Source organism: Rattus norvegicus, chromosome 18 (genome assembly GCF_021556685.1).
Source record: "Rattus norvegicus strain SHRSP/BbbUtx chromosome 18, alternate assembly SHRSP_T2T, whole genome shotgun sequence".
Classification (NCBI taxonomy): Eukaryota; Metazoa; Chordata; class Mammalia; order Rodentia; family Muridae; genus Rattus; species Rattus norvegicus.
In genome coordinates, this window is record NC_141551.1 from 70,382,482 (window position 1) to 70,400,759 (window position 18,278).

The 18,278-nt window shown below is 46.4% G+C and overlaps 1 protein-coding gene across 2 annotated transcripts in view; it reads left to right on the plus strand.

The window, feature by feature from the left end:
* Positions 1–17,481, plus strand: part of Acaa2 (acetyl-CoA acyltransferase 2) — a 28,170-nt gene extending 10,689 nt beyond the window's left edge. Inside the window, 8 exon segments of one of the 2 annotated variants that reach the window (NM_130433.2) lie at positions 669–797; positions 1,583–1,699; positions 3,361–3,508; positions 6,735–6,910; positions 7,451–7,580; positions 12,304–12,374; positions 15,481–15,635; positions 17,135–17,480. In NM_130433.2, coding sequence (NP_569117.2) covers positions 669–797; positions 1,583–1,699; positions 3,361–3,508; positions 6,735–6,910; positions 7,451–7,580; positions 12,304–12,374; positions 15,481–15,635; positions 17,135–17,219 — 1,011 coding nt within the window. In that variant the 3' untranslated portion in view covers positions 17,220–17,480. 2 annotated transcript variants of the gene reach the window in all.
* The last annotated feature ends 797 nt before the right edge of the window (positions 17,482–18,278 follow it).

Sequence of the window (18,278 nt, forward strand, 5' to 3'; positions counted from 1 at the left end):
CGTGCAAAGACACACACACACGTACACATATATCACACACATGTACATATTCAAATAAACTAGCTCATTATTCATAAATAGGTAAATACATACAATAAGATATTTTAAGAGACCTACAAAAGAATACCCACTGACTAAAATCTTCAGTGCCATTGGTTTGTAAAATCAGATGATTTCCCCTAAACAATGAAATAGTCACCACATTGACTGATGCCCTCTTCCGATTTCCTTCCCCTTCCATCCAGCATTCTAAACCACTAACCCATAAATGTGCAAAATATGCTGAATTTAATTTGGAAAAATTTCAAACCTCTACAAAAGAATAATGTAGCAAACACTTTACTGCCGTGGACCAGTCCTTCATGGGTTACTGAATTTATCTGATCCTTTCCAATAATAAAGGGTATTATATACTGCCCATGTGTATGTGGCTTGTGTGTGAGTACGCGTGTGTGTGTATGTGCATGTGTTTGCCCAAGACCAGAGGTTGACATTGAGGTGTCATCCCTCCACTTGATGTTTTGAGCTAGAGTCTCACTGTGTCTGGAGCTCACTGGCGAGACTGGCTACAAAAAAAAAAAAAGCATCTCCACATCTTTTTCGTTTCCTCGTCGTTTTCGATTGCTGTTGCTGCCTTTCTTATGAAGTGAATTCTTTGTCCTGACCAGAGCTCTTCAGATGCGGCGTACCTGGCAAGGCATGTGGGTTTACGAGTGGGAGTCCCGACGGAGACTGGGGCCCTCACCCTCAACAGACTCTGTGGCTCTGGTTTCCAGTCCATCGTGAGCGGATGTCAGGTAAGGACAGCCTCCTTACCTACCCTCTGAGTGGGCCGATAGTTATTTGAAGAACTGCTCCCCCTTGATAGGGCGTTTGATTCCTCGGTGCCTCCAGGTAATTAACCCAGACATAGTGTAATGGGTGAGCTATTTTCACACTGGTCTCTGTGGCAACATACTTTAAAAGAGGCTCCATGCCCTCCCAGAATTAACTTTAAACACAGTGCCAGCCTCCAGGAAGTTCATTGCTTGTATCTTTTCCGAGAGTTAGAAAGAAAGAGGTGGGAAAATGAAGTGGATCTCTTTATGAGTCTCCTAGTTTACCAGTTCCATTACTAAGACTGTCCCCCCATGCAGTTTTTGTGACTTTTAGATTGATGTGCCCTTTATTGTATGTTTAAGCCAGAGATTAGCATCTCTCTGGGTTTCCCAGATTCTTACTAAAGTAAGAATTACTATACTTAGAGCTGGGTGTGGCTCAGAGTTTAGGAGGCTGAGGTGAAGGCTTGCTACCCATCCCCAGCCAAGGTGAGCTACAGAATGAGACCCTGACGAAGAATAGGCAAAATAGGTAAGGCATGCTACTCCGGCACACGCAGGGAGGGCTGTTCACCCTACCCGCCCGTGTCTTTAAGTAGATTCTTTTACATCAGCCCTTCAGCAGCGTTATACATTTCTTTTTAGGTTACTGTAAATTAAGACCCAGTATTTGTTTAAATCACCACTAACTCATAAAGTCTTCGTATTTCTCAACTCGTACTCTGGATACAGTAGAAGGAATTGTGTTGTCTGCTTTTCAACAGGAAATCTGCTCGAAAGACGCTGAGGTCGTCTTATGTGGAGGAACCGAGAGCATGAGCCAGTCCCCCTACTCTGTCAGAAATGTGCGCTTCGGAACCAAATTTGGGTTAGATCTCAAGGTTTGGACCTTTAACTTTCTTTTCTTTTTTTTTTTTTTTTTTTTCTTTTTTTTTTTTTCGGAGCTGGGGACCAAACCCAGGGCCTTGCGCTTGTTAGGCAAGCGCTCTACCACTGAGCTAAATCCCCAACTGGACCTTTAACTTTCTTAAATTATATGTTTATATAAATAATTTTCTATTTATATAAATTCTTCAATGTATATAAATAATTTTAATAACATAACTTTTTAAGGGAGAAAAGAGTAATCTTGAACCCAGCTCTGTTCATGGAATACCACCAAGACTTGCATGGTTTAAAATTTACAGGCTATCAAAACTCATTAGTTTTAGTGTTTGAATCCACACAGGATTATACTTCACATGTCAAAGAAAACATAGGGAATGCGGAGGAAGAAGAGAAATAGATTCGTGAGAGATCTTAGTGACAGGACTTTTGCTGTGGATTGTGGGAGTTCAGCTTCTGGGGCTGTGTCTGCTGACTAGGTTTCGTCGTTATAGAAAATGCTGCATGTGCATACATCTATTTGATCAACTGTCCAGAAAATAGCCTGACCCACCACCCGTGAGAGCTGTCCGGTGAGAGCTGTCCGTAGGAACAGCATCTGTGAGGAAGGAGGATAGTGCATTGCCCTACTCACAGGAAAGGGCTAATGGCGTCCTCTGTTTCTCAGCATGATCCAGAGGCTGGTGACGGCTCAGTAAGAGCGCCTGCTGTGCAAACAGGAGGACCTGAGGCCAGGTCCCCAGCACCCACATACAAAGGTGGGCGTGGCTGTACTGATCTCTAACCTGGTGTTGGGGAATGGAGACAGGCAGATCCCTGGAATACTCTGGCAAGCCCCCCTAGCTAAAACAGAGCCCCCACTTCAGTGAGAGACCTGTCTTAAAGGCATAAAGTAGAAGGCAGTAGGGAAAGCCGTCCGAAGTCCTCTTCTGGCCTCTGTTTGTGCACATACCTCCTCACACTCACATACACAAGACGCATACCACACACGAATGCACACGATAAAAATAATGTAAATGAAGAGTTGTTTTGTAGAAAGAGAACCTTGTAATAGGTTCACCCACTGTCTCACAAGGTCTTTTGGAAACGAAGAAAACGAGACCTTAGAGAGCCCAGGTATTTCAGACACTGTATGTACTTAAAAACTCTCTGCTAAGACAGCAACATGGGAGTGTGGGCAGCGTCAAGGGGGACATCACTCCCAGGTGATGCCTGTCACTCTCGTCTATGCCTCAGTGACTGTCTCTGGTATTCTCAGTCTAATATTAACAAACAGAGCCACCCGCACCTGTCACTGAAGGGCGGGCAGGGCTGGAAAAGCTGGACACTGCTCTTCCCTCCAGACCACACAGCGGTTTGCTTAAAGGGGCTGCAGAAAATCCCCAAGAGCCCCGTGTTGGGCTCCTCACCGAAGGAGTCACTTGCGACTGGGGAGTAAACTCCTGGATCTCCCCTTGTATACTTACAGCTCTGAATTTAGAGTAGCATAAAAACATACAGCTATTTGTGAGACATTGGGTTTTTTTAAAATAGTAGATTTTTCTTGGTGTCCCGGAATCAAATAGGGTTGGGAATAATCAGTGCGACTGCTCTATAAATCTGAGGAAATGGCATGTTCCTTCCAAAGACAACACATCACTGCCTGATGTCCTTATAGCTGGAAGATACTTTGTGGGCAGGATTAACGGATCAACACGTGAAGCTCCCCATGGGGATGACTGCAGAGAACCTGGCTGCAAAATACAACATAAGCAGAGAAGACTGCGACAGATACGCCCTGCAGTCCCAGCAGAGGTGGAAAGCCGGTTGGTATAGCAACAAGGGCGTTGGGGAGGTTCTGTCCCGAGGGTATAGTGGTCATATTATCAATGTGTTCTTAAAACTCAAGGTTTTAGAATTATCTGTTACCGAAAATGTCATGTGGAATTTCTCTTCTGAAATAAGTTAGCACCGCTTTTAACGGGAGCATTGAGAGCTGAAGGGATGGGTCAGTAGTTAAGAGCCCTGGCTGTGCTCACAGAGAACTCATGCTGGTCCCCAGCACCCACATGGTGGCTCACTGCTGCATGGAACTCCAGGTCCACAGAATCCAGTCCCTCTCCTGACCTCCATGGGCACAGCATACGTGTGTCACACATCCATGCAGGGAAGACATATTCACATACATTTTTTAATTAAATATTTTTAAGTGGCATTTGGGGCTGCTGAAGAGGGCTTAGCCATTGAGAATGCTTACTGCTCTTGCAGAGGACCCAGGCTTGGTTCCCAGCACCCATATCAGGAGACTCAGTACTACACATAACTCAGCTTCCTATGGATCTGATGCCCTTTGGCTTCCACGGGTACGTGCGGGCATTTGGTTCCTAGAAACTCACATAGCCGCACACACATAGGCAATAAATTAATAACTAAATCTAATGAAAGAAGGTGGAATGTCACTTGGCCCAATCCAAGCGTGGGGATTTTGCCCTGAACTGGTCCTGTTTCCCATAGGACACAGAACAGCATTTGATTCACCCGACCAGAGGGAACTGCTTAGTACAGCAGTGGAGGCAGGTTTGGGGGATTTTCTTTTCAGGGGGTGGGGTATTGTTCTGTTTTGTTTGCCAACCGTAAAGTCATATCAAAATTAAGTAGCACAATAATCCATGCCTTACATCTCAGCACTCCAAAGGCAGAGGCAGTCAGAACTCTGAGAGTTCCAGGCCAGCCTGGTTTCCATAGCAATTTCTAGGCAATCCAAGGACTGCAAAGTAAGACCGTGTCTCAAGGAAAGGAAAAAGGTGGTGTGTTTCCTGACTTACCTTATTGCAGAAACAGTGGTCTACTATAGTCCATTCTCGTCCGAAGTAGATAGCTGGCCTTTCTCATGATCCTAATCGTAGGGAGGGGATCAGCTGCTGGGGGAAGACCGGCTGGGCCCCCTCGGATGTCTCCTCCTCCCATTCCTCATTGTACTGACCCAGGGTCAATTAGTCCAAGACCCTCACACTACAGCCTCCTGATACACACTTCCCTCCAGAGTGAGCAGCAGGACGGCTGTTGACTTATCAATCACAGCTTGAAGGGATTCGTTAGGCCTCTGAAAAAGAAGCTAATTGAGCTATTCTTCCTATAATCCAGTGTTTGCGATGTTTTTGATGTGGTGAGGATGAAGTCGGTCCATTCAGAGGAATGAGTAGGATGGAGCTAATGTCATCCAGCTCATCTGAGTTTCCGTTATTTCTAAGGCGCTCCCGGCCCGGAGGGCACCAAGTCATCTCTGGGACTTCTGAGTCTGTCATAGAGGTTTCTGACCTCAGTTATTCACAGAACACCTATAAAATAGAGATAATAAAGGTTATCCTTCCTGTTCCTCAAAAAGGAATAATCAAGCTAAGTAAGGGCAGATAAAGGAAAGGTTTTTAGTTTCTGTTTTTCCAACTGAAACGTGATCTCAGAGTTCGGGTGGAGGGCTGGCCAGTGGCTCAGTGGGTTAGGGTGTTGCTATGTGAGTACAATGACCTGAGTTTGAATCCCCAGCAACCATGTAAAAGCTGATCATGGCCTCACCCCAGCATTGGGAAGCAACAGATGGCTGCTAGGAGTCAGCTGGCCAGCCAATGTAGGTAGAACAGTAAGGTTCGTGGTTAGTGAGAAACCCTCTCTTAAGGGGACGAGGCAGATAGTGAGAGCAGGATACCTCAGGTCTCTGCAAACACAGATATAACACACACACCACACAAACACACTCACACATATACCATACATACACATGCACAAACACATATAACACTCACAAACATACACATATCACATGCATATGCACACGTACACATACACACACACACACACACACACACACACACACACACACACACACACACACAAAGGTAGTATTTTTTTTTCCTGACCTCCTATCCATTCTAATCATGGAGGTCCAAAGTAGGAAGGATGCTTTACATATAATTTTACCAATTACAGCTCTTACCATCTCTTCAGGATATCACTGTTTCAGCCATCAAGTGTTTGATGGCATACACAGCTTGATGATGGTTTAACTACTTATTTTTTTCACCCCTCCCAAAAAGTTGAATGCATTTAGTGAGCGCTACTACATCTATAGCTAAGACAGCTGTCAGTCTAGCATCTCATAAGAAAAACATTTAACAATAATAATAATAAGTTAAGGGGCTGGGTATTTAGCTCAGTGGTAGAGCGCTTACCTAGGAAGCGCAAGGCCCTGGGTTTGGTCCCCAGCTCCGAAAAAAAAGAACCAAAAAAATAATAATAATAATAATAAGTTAAAGTAGGAGCTCCAGATTGGCTCAATGATTAAAATGCTTGCTGTGCAATCATGAGGACTTGAGTTCAAATCCCAAGAACCTGCATAAACTGAGTGTGGTAGAGCCATCTACAGTCCTCATGTTCCCAATGAAAGATGGGGGGCAGAGACAGGAGAATTCCCAAAAGCTCATGGGCCAGCTGGCCCGATATGGCCCCCAAAAGCAGCAAACAACAAAGAGAGAGACTTAGCCTTAAGCAATGTGGGAAGAGTGACCCAGCACCAGAGGCTATATTCTCTGACCTTCACACACCATCCTCACCACACACACACACACACACACACACACACACACACACACACACACTGTGCCCCCACACTCCACACATACACCACACTCCCACTCACTATACTCTCACTTTACATACCACATCCCCACCCCACATACACACACACAATGTCCCTACCCCCACCTACACCACACCCCCATGCCTCTACCTCCAACACACTATGTCCCCACCCCAACCCCCTCACACCATGTCCCCACCCCATACACACATCATGTCCCTACCCCCACCACCCGCCCCACACACATACACACACTGAATGGTAATTTCACAAAGGTCTGGCCAGGATCCTCCAGTAAGAAAGCAGTTTGCTAAGGAGGGAAGAACTGAAGAGGCCCTGAACAGATCAGAAGTGGACAGACACAATCTCCTGGTGTCCTTTTGGAACCTCACTCTGATGACGACCATTTACTGTTTCAGCTAACGAGGCTGGCTACTTTAATGAGGAGATGGCCCCCATTGAGGTGAAGACCAAGAAGGGCAAACAGACCATGCAAGTGGATGAGCACGCCCGGCCCCAAACGACCCTGGAGCAGCTGCAGAAGCTCCCGCCAGTGTTCAAGAAAGAGGGGACGGTCACAGCAGGGAACGCCTCGGTGTGTCACGCATCTGCTTGTGCTCTATCCAAGTGGTTGGGAAGTCTCTTCCAGATGTGTCTAGATGCTTCCAGAAGCCTCCTAGCCTTTAGTTGTTTAACTGTACTGGGAGCTTTTGTGTTTTGTTCATTTGAGTTTTCATAGTCTAACACAAGATCTTGTAGCTAGGGACTTTGATAATCTGATTTCTTCACCTTTTCAGAACATTGGTAGGAAATCTGCCCGGCTTACGTCGTCACTTTTCAATGCTTCATACCAATCCCAGTTCACCAGATGTCTTTTTATATCTACACATATCTGGTGTCAGACTTCCCACCCTGCCTTTTCTGCATACTTTTCTGTGGTCTCTTGGGGGACGTTTTACCCCATGCTTAAGTGACCTCTGAAGCCCCCGCTGTTTTCAGTGGTGTCCTTTACTTTGTCAGTGGTTCTTCTGCACAGCCCCTACCCTCATTCTACTCTGTGGCCAACTCACCATCAGCTCAAACCTTGACCAGCCAGCTTCTTTAACTGACGAATCTCCTGCTTTCTGTTTCTAAGGGCATGTCTGACGGTGCTGGGGTCGTCATCATAGCCAGCGAAGATGCTGTCAAAAAACATAACTTCACACCACTGGCCAGAGTCGTGGGCTACTTTGTGTCTGGATGTGACCCTGCTATCATGGGGATCGGTAAGTTTCTCGGGAGAACTGCTCTGTTGTATTCCTGCAAGGAGGTCAGTTTGGGCAGCGAGAGTCTTGGGAAAGTAACCAAATCAAGACCCCTGGTGGGACCAGTCACTCAGATCATCTTGATGAAGGACTGTCCTACACACAACAGAAACAAACAAGACCATGTAAACCGTCATAGGCATACTGTCTGTCTGAGGTATTTAAAGGCATCACAAAGAGGGGCTGTGAGGTGTGGTGAGGGTACACACTGCTCTTGCAGAGAATCCATACCAGGTGGCTCATGATTGCCTGTTATTCTGGTTCTGGAAGAATCTGATTCTCCTGGCTTCTGTGGGCAGACACACATACACACATACTTACTCACTCATACACACACTCACACACCACAGACCACATATGGACACATAGTTAAAAATTATAAAAAGAAAGTGTAAAAATCACCACAGAAAATAGTATTAGGGAACCGGAGTTGTAGCTCAGTGGCAGAGCCCTTGCATAGCCCGTGTAAGGCTTAGGTTTGGTCCCCAGCCCCACGGGAAAGGACGGAATCAGAATCACACAGTGAAGAAGTCATGAGGTGGAGCAGAGAAGACTACTCAGGAGCCATTGTCACAGCTCCACAGACACTGGTGACTCTCCGTCTTCCCAGCCTGTGACTCCAGTGGGACTTCCTGGTAAATGAGAAGGTGGAGGGCTTGTGTGGTTCCAGACCACAGAAAGGTCGAGTGAGCACGAGCCTCTGGCTGCCTCAGAAAGTCACAGTTGAGCTGGCAGTGCACCCTGGCTCTGCAGCGTGAACCGTGGCAGGCGTCAGATGGCTGCCACTAACAGGAGGGGAGGTGGACCATTGGAACGTTACAGGCCAAGGCTACTTATTCATCAGAAGTGGAACAAAGCACACAGAAGCATGGTGGGGTACATGTAATTCCAGCTCTCAGGAAACTGAGGCAGGAGGATTCCAAGCTCCATCCCAGCCAAGGCTACATGGCAAGACCCCAACTCAGAGAGAGAGGGAAGGGAGGGCGGGAGGGAAGGAGTGTGTGTGTGTGAGAGAGAGAGAGAGAGGGAGAGGGAGAGGGAGAGGGAGAGAGAGAGAGAGAGAGAGAAAAGGGAGGGGAGGGGAGAGGAGAGGAAAGGAAATGAGATGAGATACAGCAAAGCACTTTGACTAAACACTCACAGACACTAAGAACTTCAGGCAATGCAAACTTTTTACATTTTTATTTACTCTCTGTGTATGTTCATGAGTGCTCAAGCACCCACGTACAGTTGTGCTCAAGTGTGGGTGTGCACACAGACAATATACATACATACACACACACACACACACACACACACACACCACGTATGTCAAGGTCAGAAAACTGCTTTTGAAAGTCTGCTCTCTCGTTCTACCCTGCCGAGTCTGGAGATCCGACTGGAGTCACCGGGCTTTGACAGAAAACACCTTCATCACTGACTCCAGTGATGAGAAATTTAGTTTTTCTCATCAGCGAGCTGCCTTTAAGGGAACAAGCCAGTTAACTGCTGGTTGCAGACATAAGACTCCAAGGCTTTGCTTCGTCCCACACACGTGGTTCTAGGTCCTAAGCAAAAGCCTGCCTCGGTATGGGTTTCGGATTCTTGACAGAACCACAGAGCTTTCTGTGAGCCTGGCCTGTTTTGACTACTTGGCTCGGTCTTAAGTTGACAGCCAAGATAGAGGAAGGATAATGTGCTGCTGCCAGGTTGGAACTGCAGATCCTGTGCACGTGATTGAGGCAACTCCCGGTTGGGCTGCAGCCAAGTCCTTCCCACACAGCCAGCTGGCATGTGCACACCTTTTGATCTTTTATTGTATATCAAGTTTATGTCAGCAACTGCAGAATGTTTTGATGCTGCTAAAAGACATGGCTTTTGTTGTTGTTGTTGTTTTTGTTTGGTTGGTTTTGGGTTTGGGTTTTTGTTTTTCTTTTGTTTTGTTTTGTTTTTTTCGTTTGTTTTTTTTTGTTTTTTTCTGTTATGGGATTTAAAGTTACATAAGAGCAGAAAAAAAAGGTTTTGCCCTAAAAACCGGAACATCTATGGGTTGAAATCATCACGTCACATCCTGGTCACAGCACTGTTCCCATACCAAGTGCTCCCCAAAACTCACGCACAGCCTCTGGGGATTCGGTTTCAGTAGGTCTGGAATCCGAGGTTTTTGGGTTTGATTTCTGATCCCTTGGGTACTTTGATGAGCTACCAAATTCTGCGGTTTCAATCTTTTTTATAGTTGTTTTCCAGTTTAACCTCATTTAATAGGGTTTAGCACTAGCAGGCGAACAAAGAAAACGTTTTTTCCTTGCTTCAAATCCCAGGCCTGACTACTTGAGTGAGCGCCAAGTGTCTCTGGGGGTCAGGTGCCTGAGTCACCTGTGCCGCCCTCAAGCTTGCCTGTCCTGTAGTGGGATCCGAGTGAGAAGCAGGGAGAGCCGTTGAGCTGCTAGCAGGGCTGGCTTAGCAGTCCGGTCTGTAAGGACAGCGGGTCCTCAGTTCTGCACCGCTTTTTACAACCCTGCAGAGCAGCTATAACCAGGACAAAGGAGGAGCCGGGACTTGGGAGGACAGTAATGTCTCAAGGACACACAACACTGTAGGAACACACTGCTCATGGAGTTCGTGGGGAGGACAGGGTGGAGGTGGATGGGAGGGATTTGGAAGCTTACTGAGCTGAATGGAAAGACTTCAGCTTTAACTTTACTTGACTTCGTTTTTATAAACGGTTTTAGTATTTAAAAGGACAGAGGTCAGGTCAGGAGCCCTCAGCCACTCAGCCATCCCTCTAGCTCTCACAGAACGTCTTAATTCTGAAACTGGAGAAGAGCTGAAAGTCCCACAGCTTTCAATGGTTAATAGCCAGAACTAGAAGTAAGGTCTTTTGTTTAAGAACACTAAGACTTCCTGAGCCTCGGTAAATAATCGTGAAGGGTCTGGCGAGGACCTGGTTATGTCCTAGGGAATGCACAGATTCCGAGCAGCCTGGGTAAACTGAGGCAGATCAGGGAAGTGGATGCTCTCAACACCTCCAGCTGTTCCTTTCCACTGAAGGGCGTCTCAGCCCTTTCACCTTTGATGTTCCTGGTATCTCATTCTAGGGGTGAAAAGCCACAGGCATCGCACAGCACGCACAGCACGCCAGTAACGGATGCTTCACTGTTTACACCTGGGTTAGTTACCGCTCCTAGCCCAGCTCTACCAAGTCCCATTCTGAAACCATGGGAGCCACATCTCCCATAGGTGCTCCAGCACGCCTGCCTCCCAGACCCCACCAAGGAAGGTCCATTAAACTCTGTCTGCAATGCTCAGTGGCTTCCCCAGCCCAGAACAGAGTTCCAAATCTTCCCACATTATCAAAAACAAACAAACAAAAACAACAAACAAAACAAAATAATAAAGAAAAAAGAAAAACTAGTTCCAAGGGCCGGAGAAGCACGTGGTCAGGTGTGTTGACCACAGCAATGGCCCAACCAACATCTGTATTGTTACTAATTGTCTCGTTTGCTACGACAGAACACCTGACTTAACGCTATTACGGTATTATCAAGGAGTACTCGAAGGAAAAGGGCTTCATTTTTGCCTCTCTGTTCCTGTCCTTCGTAAAGACAGAGACTTGAGGTCACATGATGTCTGCTAGTTCTCTTTCTCTTTTTCATGTAAAGACACCAGCGTGTTGAATGGAGTCACCTACAGTTAAGGAGGGTCTTCCCACCCCAGTTACCCTGATCTAAATAATCTCTCATGAGCACGCCCAGGGGCTAACCTTAGCTCTCGCAGGGTTGTATCCTAGGTGATTCTAGATGTGTCGTGTCAATCAGTATTAACCATAATCCTACCCATCCCGTTTTCATGTCTTGGGCACATAAAGAGTCTGGAGTTAGAGTCTATTGCATCAGCTCTATTTGGAACTGCGTTGTAAACTGAAGATCACACTCGTGGATAAGTAGACTTGGTCTTACCTCAAAGCAGAGCTTTTCCGACTAGTCCTTACACTTTCTTGCTCCAAGGATGAGTAGAGAAGGAAATCAATAGCCAGACATTCTTACCTTTTGGGAAAAGCACCGACTTGTTAAAACTTACAGAATATCAACCTGTCGCCAATGACCAGCAGACCAGGAGCCCAGCCGGTGCTCCTTTCAGAGGCCTGGTTAGGTCAGTTTGCATTTCTTGAGCTCTGGGCTGGTTGCCCTGCCTATTACTGGAGTTGGAAATGGTTCTTCCCTTGGACACCTTTTCCCAAAGTGCCCTGAACCTTGCTGTCTTCCAGCCTCTGTGTGCCCTGCCTTTTATCCAAATGGGCTGAGGCTCCAGGTGAATGGCTATAGTTTCCACCGTAGAACACTTGGTATGCCTGGCTACCTGAGGCCAGCCATAATCTACAATGACTATAAATCCTGCATATGGCCCCTGAGGCAGCTCAAAGTCCAAAAACCAGGTAGACTGCCTCATGTGGGTCTCTTATGCACAATCGACTGTGGTCCGTTTTTCACCTTTGTCCGATTCCTGATTTATGGTCACTTCTTCCTTGTATAGTATAAGAGGTGTTTTGTTCTGTGAGGTAAGCTCCAACTGCATAAACAGGCTGATATCATGGGCCATCCACCTCAGCCTCCTGAGGGCTGGGATTACACGTATGCACCACACAGCTGACTTAGACATAACGAGAGGACATGCATTTCTATCTGACGCCTTTATTCTTATACAGGTCCAGTCCCTGCCATCACTGGAGCATTGAAGAAAGCTGGGCTGAGCCTTAAGGACATGGATTTGATAGACGTGAGTGTTTTCTGTTACAGCATACATGGCACAGCTCGGTGTCTTGCAGCTCTCCCTGTTTTAATAACTGTTAAGTTTTCCACGTTCTTCGCCCACATACACATTGACCGTGCACGTTGGTTGGTATGCCCTCCCAACTGTATTAAAGTAGTTTGCCTGTTTTCGGTCATCTGGGTGCTTGTGCACACATGCCAGTGTGTGCATGTATGTGCGTGCATGTATAGGCACGGGTTGATGTTGGGCGTCTTTATCTCTTTCTAACTTACTCTTTGAGACAAGGACTCTCATTGAACTCAGAGCTCACTGACTTGAATGAACTGGTCAGCCTCAGGGGTGCTCCTGTGTGTATCTACCTCCCCAGTGCTGGGGTAGCACAAATGCGCTGCTGCACCAGCCTTTTTACAGGGGGCTGATTAAGGTTCTAAGCTTGCACAGTGTGAACCGAGCCATCTCCCCAGTCCCGATTCCCTTACCGCTGAGTGAGTCAAGCACTCTGATCTCTCTTGCTAGAGTCCTGAAACTGCACAGGACACTGTCACAGTTTGGCTTCAGTATGCCTGTGGCCTGAGTGCTGTGGTAGGAATATAAGTAACCTTCACCCTGTTGTAAAGATTAAAGTGTGAAACCGTAGACAGGATAACTTACCTAATAGAAAAGCATTAATACACAATGCCAAATCTAGACGTCACCTGCCCTTCCCCCAAAATTCAGGGCTCCTCAGATATTTATTTGACTTCTCCACCATAGTCATGGCTTGACTTAGGATCCACCTTCCATAATTTTAACACTGGAAATTTAAATATATCGGTGCAGTGGTGGTGGTGGTGGTGTGTGTGTGTGTGTGTGTGTGTGTGTGTGTGTGTGTGTGTGAGTTCAGCGTACATGCTAAATAGATGATCCATACTGAACTGCACCCCCGCCCCAAGAGTACCATTTAAAAAACGGTGATAGCAGAACACAGACCTTAGCACTCAGCATAATTAAAACACGGGATCCAGCTTAGTCTCAGCACTGGAGAGGCTGAGACAGGTGGATCTCTGCAAGTTCCAGGCCAGCCTAGTCTACACAGTGAAACCACCTCAAAAGCAAACAAACAAACAAATAAACAAACAACACACCAAATTAATACTAATTATCAAGAGGGTGATAAAGAAATTCTTAACATGGGCAATCGATGTTTGCTATTTGGGGAATATTTGAGAATTGGAGGTAATTACATTTGTGCTATGTAGCATTAAGAAACCAAACAATGAAGAGAATCTCAAATTACTAGAGGATTAGGCACATGTATGGTTTTCTCTGTGATAACGCCTCACCCCAGAAACCAGGTTTTAGGAAAAAAACGAGTTTCTCCCATCCTCAGTTACTTTCAGCCCTAAGCCTCGAGGAGGCTGTTTAATTACCCTTTTCAATCAGCAAGCACCCGCTAAGTGTCTGATGTTACACTTAGCCCTATGCTACAGCTTCCTGCTGTGTGGCTTGAGCTCATTCCTGGACTTATAATCAGGACAGAGGCCGCCCCACTATTCCCCAGGCTTCTGAAGTCTGCTTTTACAACATAGAGCCCAGCATAGCTCCTTGTGATTCACTGTACAAAACAGAAGAATAACATTGATCTAAGGTGGATCAGACGCCATCCCTATTGGGAGACTACAAAAGCCTAGTAGGGAAGAGATTGAGACTGATCTGAACCAGCTCTGTAACGGTCGCCTCCTTGGCGGAGTTCCTTATAGAATTCCTGAGCAGGGACCACGTGAAGACGTGATGTTGTGAACTCATTCCAGCCGTTCTCACCGGCAGCTGGCAATGTGAACCTGTGAACAATACTGAGTTCCACCTGCACCCTAGGCTGTGGCCTTGGATCCTTGTCAATCAGTGTCTCCCTGCAAGGAGGGCTCTCTCAGCACCAGATAACAATAGTAGCCACTTACCCTACTCACTGTGTGTCAGGAAAAACACGGAGACACCTACTAACCATGACTTTATTTAACCTGGAAAATGACTTGAACTTTGTGGTGGAGTTTCAAGGTATAAATGTGTGTGTGTGTGTGTGTGTGTGTGTGTGTGTGTGTGATCACTCTAATAAATGATCCAGCAGAGAATGGAGCCTTCCATCTAACTCTAAAATCTCTGGGCTCTCTATGTATGTATGTATGTATGTATGTATGTATGTACGTACGTACGTATGTATGTATGCATGCATGCATGCATGCATGCCTGCCCTCTAGTGTGTACCAAGAGTATTGCAGTTAGCTTTGCTTTAAGAAACGCATTTGATCTGAAGTATCCCTTAGGAAATAGACAACTTTTTTTTTTTTTAAGTACATTTTGCTTATAAAGCCCAGGCTGGCTCAGTTTGCAAGAATTAGAGGCGTGTGCCACTGATCACAGAGCTCCGTGTTCATTCCTAAACCCAAGATGGTTTTCAAAAGGAACATAATTCTATTTAACCTTAAACATGATTATGTTGACACGATATTAATGAAAGCTGCCCTTGTGTGCTTGCTCTCTGTGATGTTTTGCATATGCTTGACCCAGGGAGTGGCACTACTAGGAGGTGTGGCCTTGTTGGAGTAGGTGTGTCACTGTGGGGGTGGGCTTCGAGGCCCTCCTCCTCGCTGCCTGAAGATGCTCAGTTTGTTCCTGGCTTCCTTCAGATAAAGATATAGAACTCTCAGCTTCTCCAGCACCATGCCTGCCTGGACACTGCCATGTTCCCGCCTTGATGATAATGGACTGAACCTCTGAACCTATAAGCCAGCCCCAATTAAATGTTGTCCTTTATGAACTTGCATTGGTCATGGTGTCTGTTCACAGCAATAAAACCCTAAGACGCTCTCTCTCATGTACACTACAGCATGCTTGTGCGAGCGCGAGTGCGCACGCACACAAACACACACACACACACACACACACACACACACACACACACACACACCTCGAAGGATCTGCAGTCTTTATATGGAGTGATTGAAGATAAATTCAAATAGCATCATGAGCTGATTTAGATAGGGTGAGATAGGAGATGGCCATCAGCACAACGAGATCTTTTCATTAAAAACTAGCTTGTGACTAACGATTCTGTGGGTTCTCTCTCTGTTCTAAGGTGAATGAAGCATTTGCTCCTCAGTTCTTGGCTGTTCAGAAGAGCTTGGATCTCGACCCCAGTAAAACCAACGTGAGTGGAGGTGCCATAGCCCTGGGTCACCCGCTGGGAGGATCTGGATCCAGAATCACCGCACACCTGGTTCACGAGTTAAGGTACTCGATAGAAATCACTGTAGTTTAAATAACCACTGGGTGGGGGGTATTATTTTATGCATATGAGTATTTTGCATACATGTATGTATGTGCACCATGTGTGTGATTGGTGCTGCACAGTGCAGAAGAGGAAACTGGATCCCCTGGGACTGGAGTTACAGATGCCTTCGAGCTGCCGTGTGGATGCTGGGAATGGAACCCAGGTCCTCTGGAAGAGGAGCTGGTGGTCTTAACCACTGAGCCATCTCTCCAGGCCCCAGATTTGGCGTTCTTTTAAATAACAACATGCAAGTTTAGATTTCTCAGCACGGTCCCTCCTATTTCGTTCTTCATATCCCTGCATTGGTTCTGATATAGGAGACTGGGCAGTGGGCATCGCAGATGAGCTGGTCGGTTCGCAGGTGGCCCAGCATTTATGAGTTCGCTGTGTGCACTGTACAAGTACTCAGTGAGCATTCACACCGGGCCACCCCGGCGCTGGTGACCCTCTACTGTGGCTCTGCATTTTAGTGTCTACAGCAGTAGAGTAAGATAAACTTACTTAGAGAATCAAAATACTGAGGAGGTGCAGGTCTAGACGCCGTTGTTTAAGAAACCTGAGCCAACCAGACATCTCTGCAAGCTGATTTTCTACTTGGGTAGAAAAGCTCTTGGCTTTTGTACATTTCGGGCCATTTAGTTCTGTTCAGCGTTGAAAGTGAGTGGACTGTGTGAAACTACAACCTGGCTTCAGCCTGTTAGGCAGAGCTGGTTGGGGGGCGGGGGGGAGGGGCTCCCATCACTGAGTAACCATTGGATGGCAATCGGTGACTAAAATGAAAAGTAACGCTCAGATAATTCTCAAGGTCATAGGTCAAGGCTGAGGAATGAAACCAGATGGACTAATTCTTATGAATGGGACAGGATCCCTTTCTTAATTACCAGCTCCTTCAGCAGACAACCTACAGTTGTTACGTTTACTCTAGAGTGACACGGGGAGTCTGAAATCGTGCAAGTCAACACAGTATTGCCTCCTCCTCCCCCCTCAACCTTCCCCCTCACCACCCCCATTGATGTAACTGACCTCCTGCCGTGTTTCCTTTCCTCTGACCCCAGCCCCTGCCCCCACTCTCTCCCATGGGTTACTTTTTGTCATTTTTCAGTAGGCATATTATGCTTTCTGAGTTCTTTCATGTATTGTAAGAGGAAACCAAAATTAAGGGTTGAGGAAGGGACTTGGAAGATGAGCTAGTTAAGAATGAATATTAATACTGTTCAATTAATTAATCTAACTTTTTATAGTGAGTTTTGGGGTGTGTGTGTGTGTGTGTGTGTGTGTGTGTGTGTGTAGGTCAGAAGATAGCTTGCAGGGAAATAGCTCTCCTCTTCCACCCCGTGGGTTCTAGGGATTGAACTAAGTCATTAGGCTTGGTGGAAAGTTCCTTTACCCGCCGAACCATTTTACTGCCCACCCCCACCTCTGACCCCATCCCCTTAACGATCATTTTGTTCTTTCTTAGGCGTCGAGGTGGAAAATACGCAGTGGGATCAGCTTGCATTGGAGGTGGCCAAGGCATCTCCCTGATCATCCAGAACACAGCCTGAAGGGATTGCAAGCATCCTACCCACCCTCACTTGGCCAGGCTACGGAACACAGGCGACCTTTGAGTCAGCCCTGCTGTGACAGTAAATGCATTTGACCAAGCCTTGATGGGTTCTGTCTACTTCATACCTGCCTAGCGTGTTAGAATAAAAAGACCAGCCATCAGAGGCCTTTAGAGATACCTACTGGTGTCATTGTCAGCAGCCACCACTGTATGCCTTACATGGTGAAATTACAAACTGAATAAATGTTGCCTTAACTCCAGCTAATCTTTTGTTTTGTTTTGTTTAATTACGTAAAATGTCTCATTGTGCCCATTTTAAGCCTGCACTTTGGTGGTATTGAGGACATTGACAGGACTGTGCCAGTAGCATCACTGTCCACCGTCAGAAGTCTTGCTTGAACCGCTGAAACTGTTTCCATTCTTAAAATGTGTTATTTTTATGGGCGTGTGTCCCCATGTATGGACGTATATGTGCAGGTACTCACGAAGACCAGAAGAGGGCACCAGGTCTCCCGGAGCTGAAGTTGTAATCATTTGTGAGCTGTCCTTTGTTGGTGCTGGGGACAGCACTCTGGACGCCTCAAAGAGCAGTGACTTGGTGCCTTAGCCACCAAGACTCCTCTCCAGCCCCTGTTCCCATTTTAGAAAATGACTCACCTCTCGCAGCCCCTAGCAACCACCATTCTACTCTCTGTCTCTACTTGTGTCACTGCTCTGGGAACCTCACGTGGGTGAACCCAAACACTGTCCTTTCACGACTTGAGTATTTCAGTTAGCAAAGCACCTTTAAGATTTACTTTTGTTGTAGCATGTGTCAGAATTCTATTCCTTTCTAACACTAAATATTCCTTTGCGTGTGTCTTATTTAACCATCACTAACTTCACATATGGTGAGGCACTGTCACGGACCACTCTCTCTGTTGCTCCAGTGCCTACTTTGGACTGTCCCCTTGATCTTCCTCATAGACGACTTAATCTTAAGCATCCCTTGCTCAGTAACTGTTCTTAGACCCCCACTTATGTGCCTCCTTCGACTTCCTCTTAGTCCCAGAAACAC